This window comes from Gossypium arboreum, chromosome 10 (genome assembly GCF_025698485.1).
Source record: "Gossypium arboreum isolate Shixiya-1 chromosome 10, ASM2569848v2, whole genome shotgun sequence".
NCBI lineage: Eukaryota > Viridiplantae > Streptophyta > Magnoliopsida > Malvales > Malvaceae > Gossypium > Gossypium arboreum.
This window is the reverse complement of record NC_069079.1, coordinates 6145841-6163432: the sequence shown is the minus strand read 5'-3', so window position 1 is coordinate 6163432 and position 17592 is coordinate 6145841. Positions and strand designations below refer to the sequence as shown.

The 17592-nt window shown below is 34.4% G+C and overlaps 1 protein-coding gene across 3 annotated transcripts in view; it reads left to right on the top strand.

The window, feature by feature from the left end:
* The first annotated feature begins 2852 nt into the window (after positions 1-2852).
* The window catches only part of LOC108473245 (midasin), a 33652-nt gene continuing 18912 nt past the window's right edge, over positions 2853-17592 (top strand). For 2 of the 3 annotated variants that reach the window (XM_017774763.2, XM_053020615.1), the window contains exons 1-29: positions 2857-3559; positions 4017-4333; positions 4927-5011; positions 5432-5706; positions 5825-6028; positions 6139-6308; positions 7161-7270; positions 7356-7475; positions 7922-8000; positions 8708-8830; positions 8909-9008; positions 9081-9177; positions 9276-9410; positions 9496-9552; positions 9632-9808; positions 9940-10065; positions 10152-11912; positions 12697-12737; positions 12827-13022; positions 13106-13210; positions 13308-13613; positions 13881-14074; positions 14152-14206; positions 14706-14850; positions 15140-15213; positions 16423-16567; positions 17012-17110; positions 17294-17394; positions 17484-17573. In XM_017774763.2, coding sequence (XP_017630252.1) covers positions 3455-3559; positions 4017-4333; positions 4927-5011; positions 5432-5706; positions 5825-6028; positions 6139-6308; positions 7161-7270; positions 7356-7475; positions 7922-8000; positions 8708-8830; positions 8909-9008; positions 9081-9177; positions 9276-9410; positions 9496-9552; positions 9632-9808; positions 9940-10065; positions 10152-11912; positions 12697-12737; positions 12827-13022; positions 13106-13210; positions 13308-13613; positions 13881-14074; positions 14152-14206; positions 14706-14850; positions 15140-15213; positions 16423-16567; positions 17012-17110; positions 17294-17394; positions 17484-17573 — 5592 coding nt within the window. In that variant the 5' untranslated portion in view covers positions 2857-3454. Of the gene's footprint in view, positions 3560-4016; positions 4334-4926; positions 5012-5431; positions 5707-5824; positions 6029-6138; positions 6309-7160; positions 7271-7355; positions 7476-7921; positions 8001-8707; positions 8831-8908; positions 9009-9080; positions 9178-9275; positions 9411-9495; positions 9553-9631; positions 9809-9939; positions 10066-10151; positions 11913-12696; positions 12738-12826; positions 13023-13105; positions 13211-13307; positions 13614-13880; positions 14075-14151; positions 14207-14705; positions 14851-15139; positions 15214-16422; positions 16568-17011; positions 17111-17293; positions 17395-17483; positions 17574-17592 lie in introns of all 3 variants that reach the window. The other variant, XM_053020614.1, reaches the window with a different exon arrangement.

Below are 17592 nucleotides of genomic sequence, written 5' to 3'. Positions count from 1 at the left end.
ATGATGCTAATCATTGAATATTGGTGGTCTTGGATTTCAAAATTTTGCTAACCAAAATAAAACACTCATTGTACACATCTTTATTCAACCATTAGCTCTGGCTAATGCTATTGTCTGCAGGATCACTTGCACTCCTAGTGTCACCTGTTGTCTGTGAGTAGAGTGAGTCGTCTCATTCTCCTGGAAGGCTTGCCTCTAGGCTTTTTCGGTCGCTCTCAATTCCTCAATAATCTTCTCATTTCTTTCGTCCCTTAAATCCATCTGTCTTCGTTTTTCTAACTGTTCTCGGAGAAATATTTGTTGCTATTCGTACCTTCTCTGCTGGGAAGATAATTGTTGCTTGAGCGCCTTCATTTTTTTTCTTCCATTTTTTGTAAATTGCTGAGATCCTAATTGGGGATTTTAGGAAATCAAATCAGGCGGGGGAGTCATTAATATGGCTATGAGGATAATAATTATAGTACCATGATGGTGGTACTGGTAATACTATTGGTAGGGATTGTACTATTCATGCCCTTACCCGACCCATTCGTCGAATCCGGATACGAGCACAACAGAACTGGGTTACAGAGAAAAATCTCATTAAATCTCCTAAGTTAAAACTATTTTAGATTATTATAAAAATAGCTTACAAGTACGACTAAATTCAAAACAATGTTTTGCTGTTCTAATTGTTGGAAACAAATTCGGTTTGAAAACGATTTTCTTACAGCAAAAAATTAAAATTCTAAAAATTCCACCCGAGTTGTGATATTTATAACAATAAACCTTAATTGAATATGCACTTATATTTTTTGATAAGTAGATCCTTGATATTTTCCGACTTTCAACCAAATGATCTTCTCTTCTATCCTCATACCATGAATTGTTTTGAGTGTGGGCTAGAACCAATTGAACCAAAATACAGAACTAGAAAAAGTTTTCTTTGTGGGGTGAAAAATATTCTCTCTTCTTTAACCGGTAAATAGAAAACTAATATCCTATTTTATCTCATGGTGATCATTACATCAACCACAAATATGGATGAATGTACCCATCAAATATGGATGAATGTATCCATGTTCTTTGAACTTTCTTTTTTTTTTCTTTACTTTCTATTCTCTTTTTTTTCTCTTTCTATTTTCTTTCCTTCTCCATTTCTTATAATGTAATTTTTCTATATTTTTATTTGTTAAAACTAGTCCCTATTTTTTAATTTTTTAAATAATTTATTTTTTCCTTTTCTTCTTTCCTTTATTTTTCTCTTATTATATTTTTACTGCAAAAATATAATTTTGCCCACCAAATAAATCAAGTCATTATTTCTTTCATATAATTCTTATATTGAATTTCACTCAAAATCGAATATCAATAATTTTAATCGAATCTCGATTTAAATATAATCTAATTTTGAAACTAAAATTGGATCTAGCTAATCAAGATAAAAAGTCATTCCTTAATCAAATCTAAACATAAATTGAAATCTTTATATTCAAAATAATTTTTTTCCATTTCTAAATTTTTGCAAAATCGTGTAGATTATTTCTTTCATTTCCTTTTATTTTCTCACGAATAAAATTAAGCAAACAATAAAATTGATCTAAACTTTTTTGAATATTCCCAAGCAAGCTTGATTAAAAGCCGAGCATGGATGAATTGAAGAAAGAAAGGAAGTATGGAACTAAATTGGTTTAGGTAAAGTTGATGGTAAATTTCATATAGTGGTCATTTTAGTTATTGAGAGTGTAGAGCTTGTTTGAAGAATTTGTGAAATAGTGTAGTTTCGAGAGGGCGATAATGTTGTAGGTAAGATAGATAAGGTGGTTGTGGGGGTTGGTTAGGATGTTAAGGGAACAGACTCGGGAAACTTTGTTAAGGGTGGACTGCTATAAGTCACGACTGGCGAGGTCTTCGAGTAAGGCAAGCTTGTGGACTAGGTTATTGAAAGATCCAAATTTGGTTCATTAATGCGACGGTGGGCGATGAGGGTTTGTATTTGTGCGGTAAAAATATGCAAAGTAAGTTTTATTTTGGTTTCAACTATTGCCTTTTCTTTTTTCATAAACATAAAAAAGTTTTAACAAATAGAAAATATAGAAAAACTAAATTAAAAAAGATGGAGAAGGGAAGAAAATACGAGGAGAAGCAAAAAAAAATGAAAAATAAAGAACAAAAAAAGAAAGTTAGAAGAATATAAAAAAATGTTCAAAACGAAAAAAATATGAGGACCAATTGTATAATTTAACATAAAAATTTGTTTGAAATGGTGATTTAATGTGCCACGTCAGCTTACAGTTACACCGTTAACGACAATTAACGGTTTAGTGACTAAAATGTTACAATACATTAATGTAAGTGACTAAAACGTAACATTTCAAACATAAGTGACTAAAATATAATTTGAGATAAACAAAAGCGACTATTTTAATAGTTTATCCTTTTTCAAACCCTATATCAAGTCTTAACAATTATTAAAATTTTTATAACTTTACCAAAACATTTAAGAATTTACCAATATTTCTAACAATATATCAATATTTGTAAGGATTTACTAATATATCTAATAATATATATCAATATTTGTAAGGATTTACTAATATATCTAATAATTTACCAAAAATTATTGATATTTTTAATTATATATCAATATTTTAAAGATTTACTAATATATCTAACGATTTATCAAAATTGCTAAAGATTTGCCAATATATTTAATATTTTTATCAAAATATCTAATATTTTACCAACATATCTATTTATTTGTCAATATTTTTATAAATTTACCAAAATATCTAATATTTTAACAAAATAACTAAAATTTTGAATTTATCAAAATATTTAAGACTTCATCAATATACTTCTATCAATTTATTTATTAAAATATCTAAGACTTTATCCATATATCTATTAAATTATCAATATTTATATGAATTTATTAAAGTATATAGCATTTTATCAAAAATCTGACAAATTATACATTTTATCAAAATTTTAAAACTAACCCATTTGCAATTGTTTTCAACCCACTTATGAACTTTTCCTAAGCTTTTTACGGAGTAGAACCTCCGAAAAATTGAAGCATACGAAAAAATCTACCACCGAACTTACCATCCTATATAAGCCAAAAGAAACAAATATTAAAAGTTACGTAGAAACGGCGCTTCTTCTCAAATATATAAATGGAAAAGCGCTTCGTTTTGAAAAACCCTAAACCCTGAAAGAAAGGACAGAACTTCAAGTAGCTCAAGAAAGAGGTAGCAAAGCAAGGAAGAAATGAACTAAAAATACATTTGATTTTCCTTTTCCTTTTACTCTTAATTTTTTTTCTTTTAAAGTGATTTTGCAGGTTAAAACGCAAAGAAAACTGGCGTTGCTTCCGAGCCGTGCATATCTTTTTCTGGATTAAAAAGCTGCGTTTTTTTTTTTTATAATTAATATATAGTTTGTTTGTTTATTTTTTTGTCTTGAGGGAGAAATGTCTATGGACGGGAGTTTTAGTCTTGAATTGTCACTTCAGAGGTTTCTTGCTCGCTGCCCTAAGGTTGGGCTTGTTCGGCGCTTCCAGTCCCTTGTGGAAAAGGTATTTATTCTTCCTACAGGTTTTGCTTGGCCTTTTCCTTGTTTGTTTTATTTTGTTGGGGGATGATCAATTTGTGGAGAATAGGAAAGGAAGGCAAAGAACGGCAAAAGAAAATTATTTATCCTTTTAAGAATTTAGGGTGTTGAATGATAATGTTGAGTCCAGCGGTTCATCATGAATCATTTTTCTTTTCACTTCTTCTTTTCCCAAATTGATTTCATTCTTTTTGTTAGTTTTTTGTGGCGGGGGCGATTTTTTCATATTGATAAACGAGGAAAGAAGAAAACTATTTAGTGCATTGCACAATTTATTTTAGCCGTTAAAATTCAAAATTTAATAGTTATTGGCTTCAATATTCTCAAATTATGTGGTTTTGTATTATTTTTATTGCTATTTTGAATAGTTGGTTTAAATTTAAACAATTATCTATTTTGAATTTGGTTGGAACTTGGGACAGGGATGCCTGGTGACTGAAGAAGAAGTAGTGAGTTCTCTGGCAGAGTTACTTCTCCACCCTAAGTACACAATTCCATTGATTGGGTGCTTTCGCCCAATAGCACGAAGAGTGGTGGACAAAGCTGTGACTTTGCTACGGCTTGTGCCTAGTTTGAGGTCAAATTTAGGTGCTAGTGCTGCTGAATCAGGATATCTTGATGATGATGAAGTTATTAATGTTATTGAGTTCCATATTCAACATGGGAGGGGTTTGGATCTTCATGAGCTTGCTTGCCTAGCTTTCTGCCGTGCCCTTGATTTGGCTCCTTTTTTGTTGGGGTAAATTTATGTTATTGCATCATTTTTCTCTGTTCTAAGCCTGTTCAGAAAATAACTTTGGGCGGGTTACATTTGTATCTAAATCTAATCTAGCTGTATATTTCTACATAACCCGAAGACAATTTTTCTTTTTTAATTTTAAGTTTAGTTAATTCTGAAGAGGATGGCCTACTTTATACCACTTCACCTTGTAAATTCCTGATTGCCACTGATGATGAATAAACTTTTTCACCTTTATACTTCTTATAGGTGAGCATGCCAAATTATGAGATGGTTGTTTGTCTTTTCTTGTATTTTTGCTTGGTGTAAATGCAATAATTTGAAAGCGAACATCTTAATTAAGCTTTATGTTAGAAATTGGCTGTTATGCCTTGAGTTGTTAATAGGTGATTGTTTGAATCATTTGGCTGTATTTCATTCTAGAAACTCTGCTAGGACAGCTGAATTTGATGTTCCTTCATTCATGCTTTAAATGGATGCTGTCTGAGTTTTCACATGGATATATATTCATTTTTTATGCTATATACATCATTACACGATTTATTTGTAGCAACATTTGAAAGTAAGTTGGTCTTTTCTTTTCTCTGGACCAGGTCTGCATTAAATTACTTCAAATTTGCTCCTCCTCCTTTTGAGCGCATTTTGATGAAATGGAGTGATTTTGAGCTATCTGCAGAGGTATATTTGGCCTTAATTTATTTCTCATAGTCAGAACTAGAACAAGTTTTCTTTTGTTCAACATATCTAGCTAAGATATCGTAAATACAACATTCATGGTCAGATATCTGGCAACTTTGTGTTGATTATAAGGCATAACCAAATTGTTGGATGTGGAGATAAGTTGTGGTCAGGGGTTATGCTTTGATCAATATTTTTGACAGCATTATATTTACATCCATTTTACGTGGTGAATCTGCTTAAGGGCAGAGGTGTTCTCTAAGTTAATTCAGTATCCAGTAAAGAAATCTTTTAGTTATGATATCCTACTCAATAATACTCTTTTTTTGCTGTCTCTTATATCATGCTAGAAGATTAGAAGTTAACTATTTTGTTCTGCTTCCCATTCATTACATGCTTTGTCTTTTTTACTTAAATCAGGTTATTACTCATTACTTGCATGTTGTGCGGACATCTTATCGCCTTCTGGTTGCGGAAACCAATGTTTTCTCTAAATATTGGGATTGGTCATGTTTCTTGGACTTCGTAAGGGAGGTTGTAAATCTTGATCAAGGCAGTGATATCAGCTTTCAAAAGGATATCTCTGACATAAGATGGTGTGGCATACGGATACTATCTGTAATCTTAAATATGAATGACAAGGCAGTCTCAAAGTTTGGTGTTGGGGCCGAAGAAGCACATTCTTGTTTTCTGCGGTATGTTTTTCTTCATAACAAATTGCTTATAATAGACAGCTTACACAGCTTCTGTTTTATAATGGACAGAGGTTTCATATTTTGCGTTTTTGTTGAATCTTGTCTCGACTCCTTTCAGATGGGAGGAATTCTGCCAAGATATAGCTATTGAGAAAGCTGGTGCATATTTTGGAACCTTTGAACACAATAAGTTGGATTCTGAAAATATAGAACTTAGTTTCAGCCAAGAAAACTACCAGCAATCTTGTGGCCTTTGTTCTTTTACATCATCAGAATTTCATGAAAATGAGCCACCTTTAAGAAATCAGAGGCTGGTGGAGTGGTATGTGAAATTGGCCTGAAACTGTTGTTTTATTTTGCCGTTATATTGAACTCATGGGCTCACGGTTGTTTGTGGCTTTAGTGTTTTGCTGACTTCATTTTGTGATTCAGGGATGATAAGTCAGCTGGAATACCTTTTGTCATGACTTCTAGATCAAAGCGAAGTTTTGAGATGGTGCTCTTGGCAGTCAGTCAAAAATGGCCTGTTCTTCTGTATGGCCCTGCAGGTGCTGGGAAATCTGCCCTTATTAGCAAGATGGCCTCTGATAGTGGGAACCATGGTATTCTATTTTTAATAATTCTTTATTATTATTCTTATCTTTATGCATACTACCGTTTGATAGCAGCTCAGAGAATACCTACCATTTAGTCACTTTTAAAGATACATACCTATTTTCATTATGTTGTCAACAAGGCTAGTAACATGGAGGAGTAATGGTCAAAATTACGTTTTTCGCTTCTTATTATATTGGGGTATTAATTATCTTGGATAAAATGTTATTCTGTAGGAGTATTCAGTACCTTGATAGAACTTAGGTAATATTTCATCAGTTTATTTAAACAGGTGCTCTGATTTTATTGGTTACACAGAAAGCTAAGGGTTCTTATAAGGACCTTAAGGCAGGTCTTACCCAATTATATTTGCTGCCTAATTGTACTATGGTCAAACCCTAGTTTAGTATGGCTTCACATTGTATGAATAGAATTATAATTGTTTCTGGAACTCTCATGAAGTTGTTCTTCACTATGGCTTTTGTGCTTATGTTTGTTTTCTACTAAACATAGGCAATTATAAAAAATAAATCCTAAAAACTCGTAAGCCATAAATAAAACAATAATAATGTTAAGGACCTGCCTCTAGAGATTTCAAGAAAATTCGGAGATCCTGATTTTCTATCTTATCTTTAGCCTTTAAATTGCATATAACTCAAATACAGGTGCCAGTTCCTAACTTTAATAATTTGGAAACTAATAATAATAACTCTTAATATGGGTGGTCCGAAACTGGTCAAATATCCCGTGGATGTCCTTACACAACTTGATGCTTAAGTTCGTATGCAGTCTGTTCTTTCTCTCTTGTCTGCTTGCTCATTTATGTTTGTTTCTTGTTCATGGTATGTATCTGTCTGTAGTTCTTTCTATTCACATGGATGATCAAATTGATGGAAAAACATTGGTTGGGAGTTATGTTTGTACCGAGCAACCTGGTGAATTTAGATGGCAGCCTGGATCACTTACTCAGGTTTGTAATGAGTTTTATTGTTTTTCTTACTTTTGCTCCCGATCTTCTGGGTCTGGCTTATTTTTCAAATTCTACTTTCCCTCAGGCTGTTCTGAATGGATTTTGGGTTGTATTTGAGGATATTGACAAAGCACCATCAGATGTGCTATCTATTATATTACCGTTGTTGGAAGGTTCAAGCTTATTTATAACTGGTTTCGGGGAGGTATGTGACTCTGTCCTAAAATTTCATGATGAAATTAGTGTTGTTCCCGTTTGACCTTGTAGCTGCAGGGATGAAAAGTTCTCTTTGAACTGTTATAGCGTTTTAATTGGATTAACCTGGTTAATTGTATGAATGTTAATCAGGCCTTGATTAGGCTGGTTGCTGTTTTGAATTTTTCTTTGTTGAAGCTGAACTCGAGTCCAAATGAAGTCCTGTTTCTATGCAGCTTCTACTTGATTGAAAAAGTCTTGCTTTTCTTTTCTTAAATCACTCTCCTTGTTACCAGTTAGTGTAATTTTTTCATGTCTAATTTTGAGGAACGTACTTATAACTTATTTCATCTTGTTCTACATCAATAGCAACTCTTGTGACAGACAGAACAAATAGAGAAAATGGCTTGATCCCTCGGTTAATGTTTTTAGAAACCAACAGAGCTTCTTGTGCAGGAAATTAGGGTGGCCGAGAGCTTCCGTTTGTTTTCAACTATTTCTACTTCCAAAAGTGATATCTCTCACGGAATAGAAGGTCTGTTAATGCTTTCTTATTCTCCATTCTAAAACTTGCTGGTTGATTTTTTCGTTTTTTTCCTTTTTACTGTATATTTTTCTGAGTGAACTTCAATTTCTCAGTTGTTTATGTGCTGAGTTCTGTGTTCCGTTGGAGTGTTGCTCCTTGGTTACTTTTACCAGTTTTCTAAGGGTACCTGACAATATCTCTGGAGAGATCTTTGTAGTTTGATCATGGTTAAAGTTGAAGGAATACTTCTAGTATTCAATCTTCTAAAACCAGGTGCTTCATTGTGTATTTTGTGTTTTCATGGTTTCTTTTTCTCCTTTTCTTGTTACAATATGCTGCTGGAGAGACATCTGTAATTCTTATCCTTGGTAAAGGCTCAATTCCATAAGTTTCTTGGTCATAGTTAAAGGGCCCATTGGTGTACACGCCTTCTGAAACAAACTCTTTGATCCTATCTTGCAATCAGTTGTTAAAAACAAATCTGGAGGTCACAATCTCAATATAAAGCTTGTAAAGAAAAAATCGAATTCAAGTGATTATAATAGTGACTCTCTCATAATAATTTATGTTAGAAATAACTTGACAATCCTAGAAATATAAGCATTTGTGATGAATTTGGTGTATTGTATAATGAAATTTTCTTTACTGTATCTTTTACAGGCTGTTAGGCTTCATGTACTTTTAGTTATGGTTTCCATTGCAATTTTTGGTGGCAGGTGGGAATTTGAATGGAGTCCTGTGGAGGAAAGTGATGATTGAGCCACCAAGTAATCTTGACTTAGAAAAGATAGTAACAGCATGGTATCCAAATTTGGAGCCTCTTGCTAAAAAGCTTGTAGGTAGGTCCAACCATGCCTCAAGAAGCTCTGTTGTTGGGCTATGTTGTTTGTTGGCTACTAATTGTGCTTTTGCTTCAGAAACTTTTGAAGGGGTTAACTTCGTCTATCTACACCAATCTGTGGACTTCAATCCTGGAAAATCTGTTTCCTTAAGTTCACTCAGCAAGTTCTCATTGAGGTAAGAGGTCACTAATGATTCTGTATTGTGATGGCAGCAGCTAGATTAAACTTTCCTGGCACTTGATGACAGGGATCTACTCAAGTTGTGCAAGAGAATTGCTGGATTGGGTTATAGTTTTTCGTCTGATGTTCTGCCAGCCTCTGAACGCTCTTGGATTTATCAGGAGGTATGATTTTTGCTTAGTATTTTATATATATACTTCTGATTTTGTTATTGGTATAGTCTACATGTTGTTCTTAGTGAGTTAATTTTTCGTTCTTATAGGCTGTGGAAGTTTTTGCTAGCTTTTCAACATCAGTTAGAAACAGGCTGGCTATAATGAAAGAGATTGCAAAGAAGTGGGCGGTTTCAACTTATCAGGCAGAAACTTTGTATCCTCACGATGAACCTATAATTAAGGTGCCTATTATCTTAGGTTGTTGTGAGATACGTCATTTGAGTATTAGATGACAATTTGGTTCGCATACTGAGAGTTTAATTGCAGGATTTGCTTTCTGAACTTAGGATTGGACGAGTCACTCTTCAACGAACTGAAGCAACTGTGAGTAGCAAGCTTTTTGGATTGTGTTATTTTGACTTTGATTATCTTTTGCTTCTTTTTGATGTTGTGATTCTTGCAGTTATATGATGAAAAGAGACCTTTTGTCAAGATTCGTAGTTCTTTGCATATACTTGAGAGAATAGCTTGCTCTGTTAAGTACAATGAGCCTGTTCTATTGGTTGGTGAAACTGGCACAGGGAAGACTACACTTGTGCAGAATCTGGCTATGAGGCTAGGGCAGAAACTTACTGTTCTGGTATGCTGGTTGATCATCTCTCTATCTATCACACAGGCAGATTCATATACATGGGGCTGTGAATGATAGATTGGCATTTACAGATAGCACACTTATGTCATTATGCTTTTTTTTTTCTTTTTTCCCCCCAGAACTTAAGTCAGCAAAGTGATGTTGCTGATCTATTAGGAGGATTCAAGCCTATGGATGCTCGGTCTATTTGCATTCCCCTATACAATGAATTTAAATTTCTTTTTTCAAGGGCATTTTCCTTGAAGGTATTCTTAGTTTTAGTAATTTGTTTCCTTCTGTTGTAACTTATGTTGGGATGTAACTTCTACCCCTGTTTGCTTTGAATATGTAGGGAAACGATGAATATTTTGCTCGTTTGCAAGAGCTTTTGTGCAGTAAGAATTGGGAGAAGTTACTTCGTAAACTTAAGAATGGTGTTAATTTATTCAAAAAGTTAATCGAACAAGAGAGGTCTGGCTCAGCAAGAAAGCGGAAAAAACCTTTAGATGTGGAAAAGAAAGTAAAAGCTTGGGAGGATTTTTCTGCTAGACTTGAAACTGCCCACAGGCAGATTGCTTCTTCTGGGATGGTGTTCTCCTTTGTAGAAGGTGTCTTTGTGACTGCGCTTAGAAATGGTCAGTGGGTTTTGCTTGATGAGGTGAATTTGGCTCCTCCTGAGATTTTGCAGAGAGTTATTGGTGTTCTTGAAGGCGAGAATGGGTCACTTTGTTTAGCTGAAAGAGGTGATGTCAGTAATATTAACAGGCATCCTAATTTTCGTATATTTGCTTGCATGAATCCTGCAACTGATGCTGGGAAGCGGGATTTGCCATATGCTTTACGGAGTAGATTTACAGAATACTTTGTTGATGATATATTGGATGACCAAGATTTGGACATATTTATTCAAAAATTTTTGGGTGACAGTGGATCAGGTAGTGATCTAGTAGAAAGAATTAGGTGTCTTTATAAAGTAGCAAAGAAGGATTCTGAGGAAAGGCTGCAAGATGGGGCTAATCAAAAGCCACAATACAGTTTAAGGTCTCTGTACAGGGCACTAGAATTTACAAGGAAAGCAGAGAGAAAATTTGGGTTTCAGAATGCAATTTATGATGGTTTCTATATGTTTTTTGTTAGTTTATTGGATAGGCCAAGTGCGAAGAAAATGAAGGAAAGGATTTTGCACTATCTGTTAAGAGGAAGTAAACCTTCTTATGTACCTTTTCATCAGTACATAATGATTAAAGAAAACTCCAGTTCTAATGAATTCTTGAAGAACTATATGCTGACTGAGACTATTAAGAAGCATCTAAGGAACTTGTCACGTGCTGTTTTTATTAAAAGATATCCTGTACTTTTACAAGGTCCAACTTCTAGTGGGAAGACTAGCCTTGTTCAGTATCTTGCTACCATCACTGGTCATGAATTTGTTAGGATAAACAATCATGAACACACTGATCTGCAGGAGTATTTAGGTACTTACATAACCGATGCCCATGGGAAGCTTGTATTTCAGGAGGGTGTGTTGGTTAAAGCAGTTCGAAATGGTTACTGGATTGTTTTAGATGAGTTAAATTTGGCTCCAACTGATGTTCTAGAGGCACTAAACCGGTTGCTTGATGATAACAGGGAGCTCTTTGTGCCTGAACTACGTGAAACAATTCGAGCACATCCAAATTTCATGCTTTTTGCGACTCAAAATCCACCTACTTTCTATGGTGGGCGTAAAATGCTTTCTCGAGCATTTCGCAATCGGTTTGTGGAGATTCATGTTGATGAAATACCAGAAGATGAATTGAGCACAATTTTGAAGCAAAGGTGTCAGATACCTGAAAGCTATGCCAAGAAAATGGTTGAGGTTATGAAGGAGTTGCAGCTGCATCGCCAAAGCAGCAAAGTATTTGCTGGAAAACATGGATTTATAACTCCAAGGGACTTGTTCCGTTGGGCTGATCGCTTCAGAATTTCTGGGATATCTTATGAAGATTTGGCGAGGGATGGATATCACCTTTTGGCTGAGAGGCTACGGGTTGAGGATGAGAAACGCGTAGTTCAAGAAGTTTTGGAGAAACATCTCCGTGTCAAACTTGTCAAAGATGACTTATACAAATCGGTATCTTGTCTTCTTGATCTAGATAATTTGCATAAAGTTTGATATTATTTTATTTATTTATTTATTTGTTTTACATTGCTGTTTTCATGCTCTTTTCATGGATTTACCATTTATGGACTACATGCTAGTTTGGGATTTCATGTTGATGCATAATGGGTACAGATATGCAGTTACATTGTATGTGTGACCTATCAAGCATTTTGAGGGAGATTTATTGTTTGTTAATTTTGTGTGTTTTGCATGCAGTTGACGTGTGCATTACATTCCCAATTTTTTTTTTTTAAATGTGCTTGGCCAATTCACAATTTGTCATTTTCCATATGCTGCTCTTGAAATTCTTGATGGCTGAACATTACCTCTTATTGTTACTACTGTTCATAGTTTTTTTTTCTCTTTAATTTGTTGATTTATGCTGGAAGTTACTGTTTATCTTTCTTTTTGAATATCCACCATGAATCATTTCAACCAGATCCAGTAAATCTGGTTAAATAGATCAGTATGCACTGGTAAAATTTTTTTAATGCATTTAGTCTGGCTATAATAACTAGAGTCTATGGGTTTGCAAGGTTAGTGCTTGCTAACTTGTATAAAGATTATCATACCTGACGAAGCATTTTTCTTTCAAGCATTTGCACCTGAGAATTTCTTTATGGGTTTCTGTGTCTCCATTTCTGTTTTATTTGCAGTAATGGGAATAATATCTTGATTGGGTCAATAATTCTCTGCTTGCTGTTTAAAAGGTTCTAGCATCTAATTCACATTTTGCTGTTCTTTTTTCTTCTAGGAGTTGCTTGGTGAGGAGCCTGTTCCGGAGAGTTTTGGGAAGTAAGGAGTGATAACCTGTTTTATTTGATCTTGGTTCTGCTAATTTCTGTTCAATTTCATTTTAATTCTAAGGATCTCATTCATTGCAGTGTTATCTTAACTACAAGCATGAGAAGATTGTACTTCCTCGTTAGACGTTGCTATAAGTTCCGTGAGCCAGTGCTCCTTGTTGGTGAAACTGGTGGTGGGAAGACTACAGTGTGCCAGTTACTGAGTATTGCCTTGGGGTTAAATTTACACATTTTGAATTGTCACCAGTATACTGAAACGTCTGATTTTCTTGGGGTTTGTTTGCTTTCTTTCTCACAAGCTATTGTTATAGTTGGAAATTTAAATTCCCTTTGAGATTCTAATGCAATGTTTAACAGGGTTTCTATCCAATTCGAGATAGATCTAGGTTGTCCTCAGAATACAAACATGTGATTGAACGATTGAAGCCATTGAAGGCCCTTATTAATTTTCCTGAAGAGTTGGTTAGTTTGTTTTGGTTGGAAATAGTCTGTGGGTTTCTTAGCTTATTTTTATTTCCTGTAAGATAATGACAAGCTTCTCAAATATGTTCGGGTGCAGGATATTTCTTCAGATATTAATCATGCTTCATCAACCCTTAATCAGCTGAATGTAGTTAGCAGAAAATACAGACAAGGGCTTCTTTCAAATTCTGTTGTTACTTTGCAAGATATTGATAGTTTAGAGGAGGTTAAACAGGAGCTTGATCAGCTTAATCGTAAATGGCAGACAATTTTTATGTGGCAAGATGGGCCTCTTGTTCAGTCTATGAAGTCTGGTGACTTATTTCTTGTTGATGAAATTTCTTTGGCTGATGATAGTGTGCTGGAAAGGTTGAATAGTGTGTTGGAGCCCGAAAGGAAACTGGTAAACGATTCTTGTTTGAAGATTTTGGGCTTTGCAGTGTATTTCAAGTCAGCTAGTTAAAAAATATTAGATATCCTGGTGCTTTTATACTTCTGCATGTTGAGTTGAACTGTTCTCCAGCTGGTATTGCCATTTCATAGAATAGTTTAGGCAGGGTGTTTCTAAATATCTGATTATATGATATTTTCTTTTAGCTATTTGCTTGGAGTATATTGTTCTTTAGTTGCAACTTCCACCCTTACAACTTGTTTTGTATTTTCTGTGCAGTCTTTGGCTGAGAAAGGAGGAAACGTCCTAGAGAATATTACAGCTCATGAAAACTTCTTAGTTCTTGCAACTATGAATCCTGGTGGTGACTATGGTAAAAAGGAATTATCTCCTGCCCTTCGTAATAGGTTTACTGAGATATGGGTTCCATCTGTCAACGATTTGATCGAGCTTAAGAGTATTGCTTTGAATAGGTATGGAAGCTTTCAAGAAAAGATGTTGTCGACTAAGATCATTGAAATGTTGTAATAATATTTTATTTATATTGCAGATTATCCCGCTTTGAACTGTCGTATATTGTTAACCCTATGGTCAACTTCTACGAGGTATGCTCTGATATAATTCTTTATTTTTGGCTTCTGACCATGCCTATAGATAACTATAACGCAATTAACTTCGCAAGGTTGAAGTATCTTTCCCATGTTTTTTCATCATAAAGCTTGGAGAATTATCTCTCTGATTAATTATGATATTCAGAAATCCCCTTCCTCACACTTTCTAACTTATAATGCTTTGCCTTACTGTTCATCCATTCTGTGTGTTGGGGCTGGCTTACCCTTATCATGCTTGTGATATTAGAATATGTTCTTTTTTAGTTGCTCTTTTCCTTGTTCTCTTCTTTTATGCTGACTCTTTTTTCCTTTTGAGACTGCCACTGGATATGATCGTAGTATTTCTTTGTCCTATGGAATTTAGTTTTTCCTTATTTCAATTTTAATCATCTTGGCTGGTGGTGGTCCAAAAAAAAAAAAAAATTTACATTGTGTTTGATATGTGCTGAATCAATCTAATTCACTGATCTAATTCATTTCTTGTACCTTACAGTGGTTTAATCAATTGCAAATTGGGAGGTTCCTCACTGTCAGAGATCTTCTATCTTGGATAGCATTTGTTAATATGTCTAAATTGGGACCAGAGCATGCGTTTATTCATGGCGCCTTCCTTGTTTTGCTTGATGGATTGAGTTTAGGTATACACTTCCAGTAACAATTAGTTATTGTAATTCCTTCTTCTGCTTGATGCGCAGAATGTGACATGAATTTGTTGCTAGTACTGAAACAGACAACTTCGCACAAAATGCTTTTTCTATTTAGATTATGACTAGCCTTTGTGGTAAACATTGACCTACTCTTAGCATTTGTTTTCCTGTATTTTCTTAGTTGTTTTGACACTTTGTTAATCCTGTTATATGTCTTCTATGTTACCAATGATCCTTGTCATTATATTTGCCTCTTATTATTCTTTATTTTTATTTTCAGGGACTGGTCTTTCTAAAAAGGATTGTTGTAAATTGAGGGAAAGATGCTTGTCTTTTCTTTTAGAGCTGTTACAGGTAATGTGGTCTTCTTCTTCTTATTGTTTTTTGTTGTTAAAGAAGCGTACCAATGATTTATGGTTAGTTTGTAAGCTTTTATGGTTCTCAACCACAACTAACAATGGTAGTGGCTGGCTTTAGCACTACCAAATTCAGTTAGCTTGGCATTAAAGTTCATTAAATAAACTGAAACTCAGGCATCTTTAGCTTGGCATTAAAGTTCATTAAATGAACTGAAACTCAGGCATCTTTTCTTGTTAACTCTTCATAAGTACTTAATACCAGTGTTTATTGGATTTTACTAATCTGTCCTTTTGTTTATTTCTTAAAGCTATTACCTTGAATCATTGCAAGAGAAACAAGTTTACATGTATTCCCTTCTAATGACTGTTGCATATGTCATGACTTAAATTACTGGTGCAGGAAAGCTTCTTACCATTTGAAATTTGAGTTTGAGGGGTTTTTGGTTATGTGGGATATGTGTTTGATTGGATTCAGATTTCCAATTAATGTAAAGGGGTTCGTGTATCTGCTGAACTAGAATAAAGCTTGTCTACTAAGGTTTTATGGTGGGTTAAGGCTTGAAGTTAGAGAGATTGAGGGGATTATGGCTATGTTAGAATGTGGGTTGATTGTATTGAGAATTGCAATTAATGGAAAAGGGTGCATGTATCAACAGAAGTAGAATAAAGCTTGCCATCTGTGTGTTCCTTTTCCATGACGTATCTGGAAGTGCACTTGGGGTAATGAGAGAAAGCATGTACATGATAAAGAAAAAGGAACAAAAATTGAATCACAAATTCTGCAAAAATTCTCTATATGTCAAGCCTTAATTAAAAGTTAGCTCTTCTGAAGAAGAGAAGAAATACTTTCTCTAGTTATATTGTAAAATACAAGCAAGTTTAGTAGAAGTATTGCATCTATAATAGGAGCTGTGTCTGAATGGTAAAGAAAATGATAGAATTGTGTTTTTCTCACTTTTCATGTCAAATTGATGCCAATTGTTTTTCCCAATAGTTTGTTGAATTATACATTCCATAATTTATGATGTTACTTTTTCCCAATAGTCTGTATGTTCAGAAGGGATTATACATTTCATATTTTATGCTGTTATATTTCTTGCTTTGCTTTCTGATATTCATTGGTTGCTCAAAAGCTGTTGTTTAATGTTTGTTTTTAACTTTAGTTTCCTAGTGATTAATGGTGCTTGGACTTCTTGTTCTGCAGCTGGACGATAAGAATTTATTGTACTCAAAATTGTCAAAAATGGAGAACTATGGTTGGGGTGATATAGGAGCACCTACAGAAGTTAACACAGATAGCATGCTACACAATGATGTCTTTGGTATTGATCCCTTTTATATTGAAAAAGGTGATTACTTATTCAATCTAAATAGTGCAGCATTTTAGTTATAATTTGTTGTTTCTTTTTCTCTCTTCTTTCAAGTTAATCGAAAACATTGTACTTGTACCGAATGCTTTTTTTTAATTCTGGAAGTCCAAATTTAGAATGGGTTCTGTGACATTATGGCTGTTGTAATTGTGCTTGTTCTAAACTCAGTTAAGGAAATTGAGGGTAGCAACAAAACAAGGGCTTAGGTTGGAGATAAAACTTCAGTATACTAGACCTTATTATGTAGTCGAGTTTTGTCAGACTCTTTTTTTCCATGATTTGAGTACCGAAGCTACGTATTGAGGACTGGAAAAAAGAATAATCTTGGACTCATTTTCAATATGCAGTTGTATTACACAAAACTGTTTGGCCTTTTATCCTTACCCTAGTGTCAACGGGTTACACAACTTTTTGTGTGTCTAGGTTCTGAAAAGATTGAAGCAGGGGGATTTGAGTTTTTGGCACCTACTACACGGAAAAATGCTTTACGAATGTTGAGGGCCATGCAACTTTCAAAGCCAGGTATGTCACTATAAGTTGCATGCTAGGTTTCCTAGATTTGTTTTCTGTAAGGTACCTGCATCAACACCTATGTCTGATACATATTCAGACACACCCCTATTCAACACATTAGTTGGCTGTTGTTATTTTGATTTCAATGATATCTTCTTACTTATCTGTTAAAATTGTTCCTATACTTCTCAGTTCTATTGGAAGGTAGTCCAGGGGTTGGGAAGACAAGTTTGATAGTTGCATTAGGAAAATTTTCGGGGCATAAAGTAGTTCGCATAAACTTATCTGAGCAGGTTGGTAATTTTTCCATTATTATTTTAAATGTTTTTAATTCTTACTCTTATGGTGTATTCGAGTAGATCTAATTGGGCATCTGGTGCAGACTGACATGATGGATTTGCTGGGGTCTGACTTGCCTGTCGAGAGTGATGAAGGAATGAAGTTTGCTTGGTCTGATGGAATTTTATTGCAGGTAATACAGCTTTGAGGTT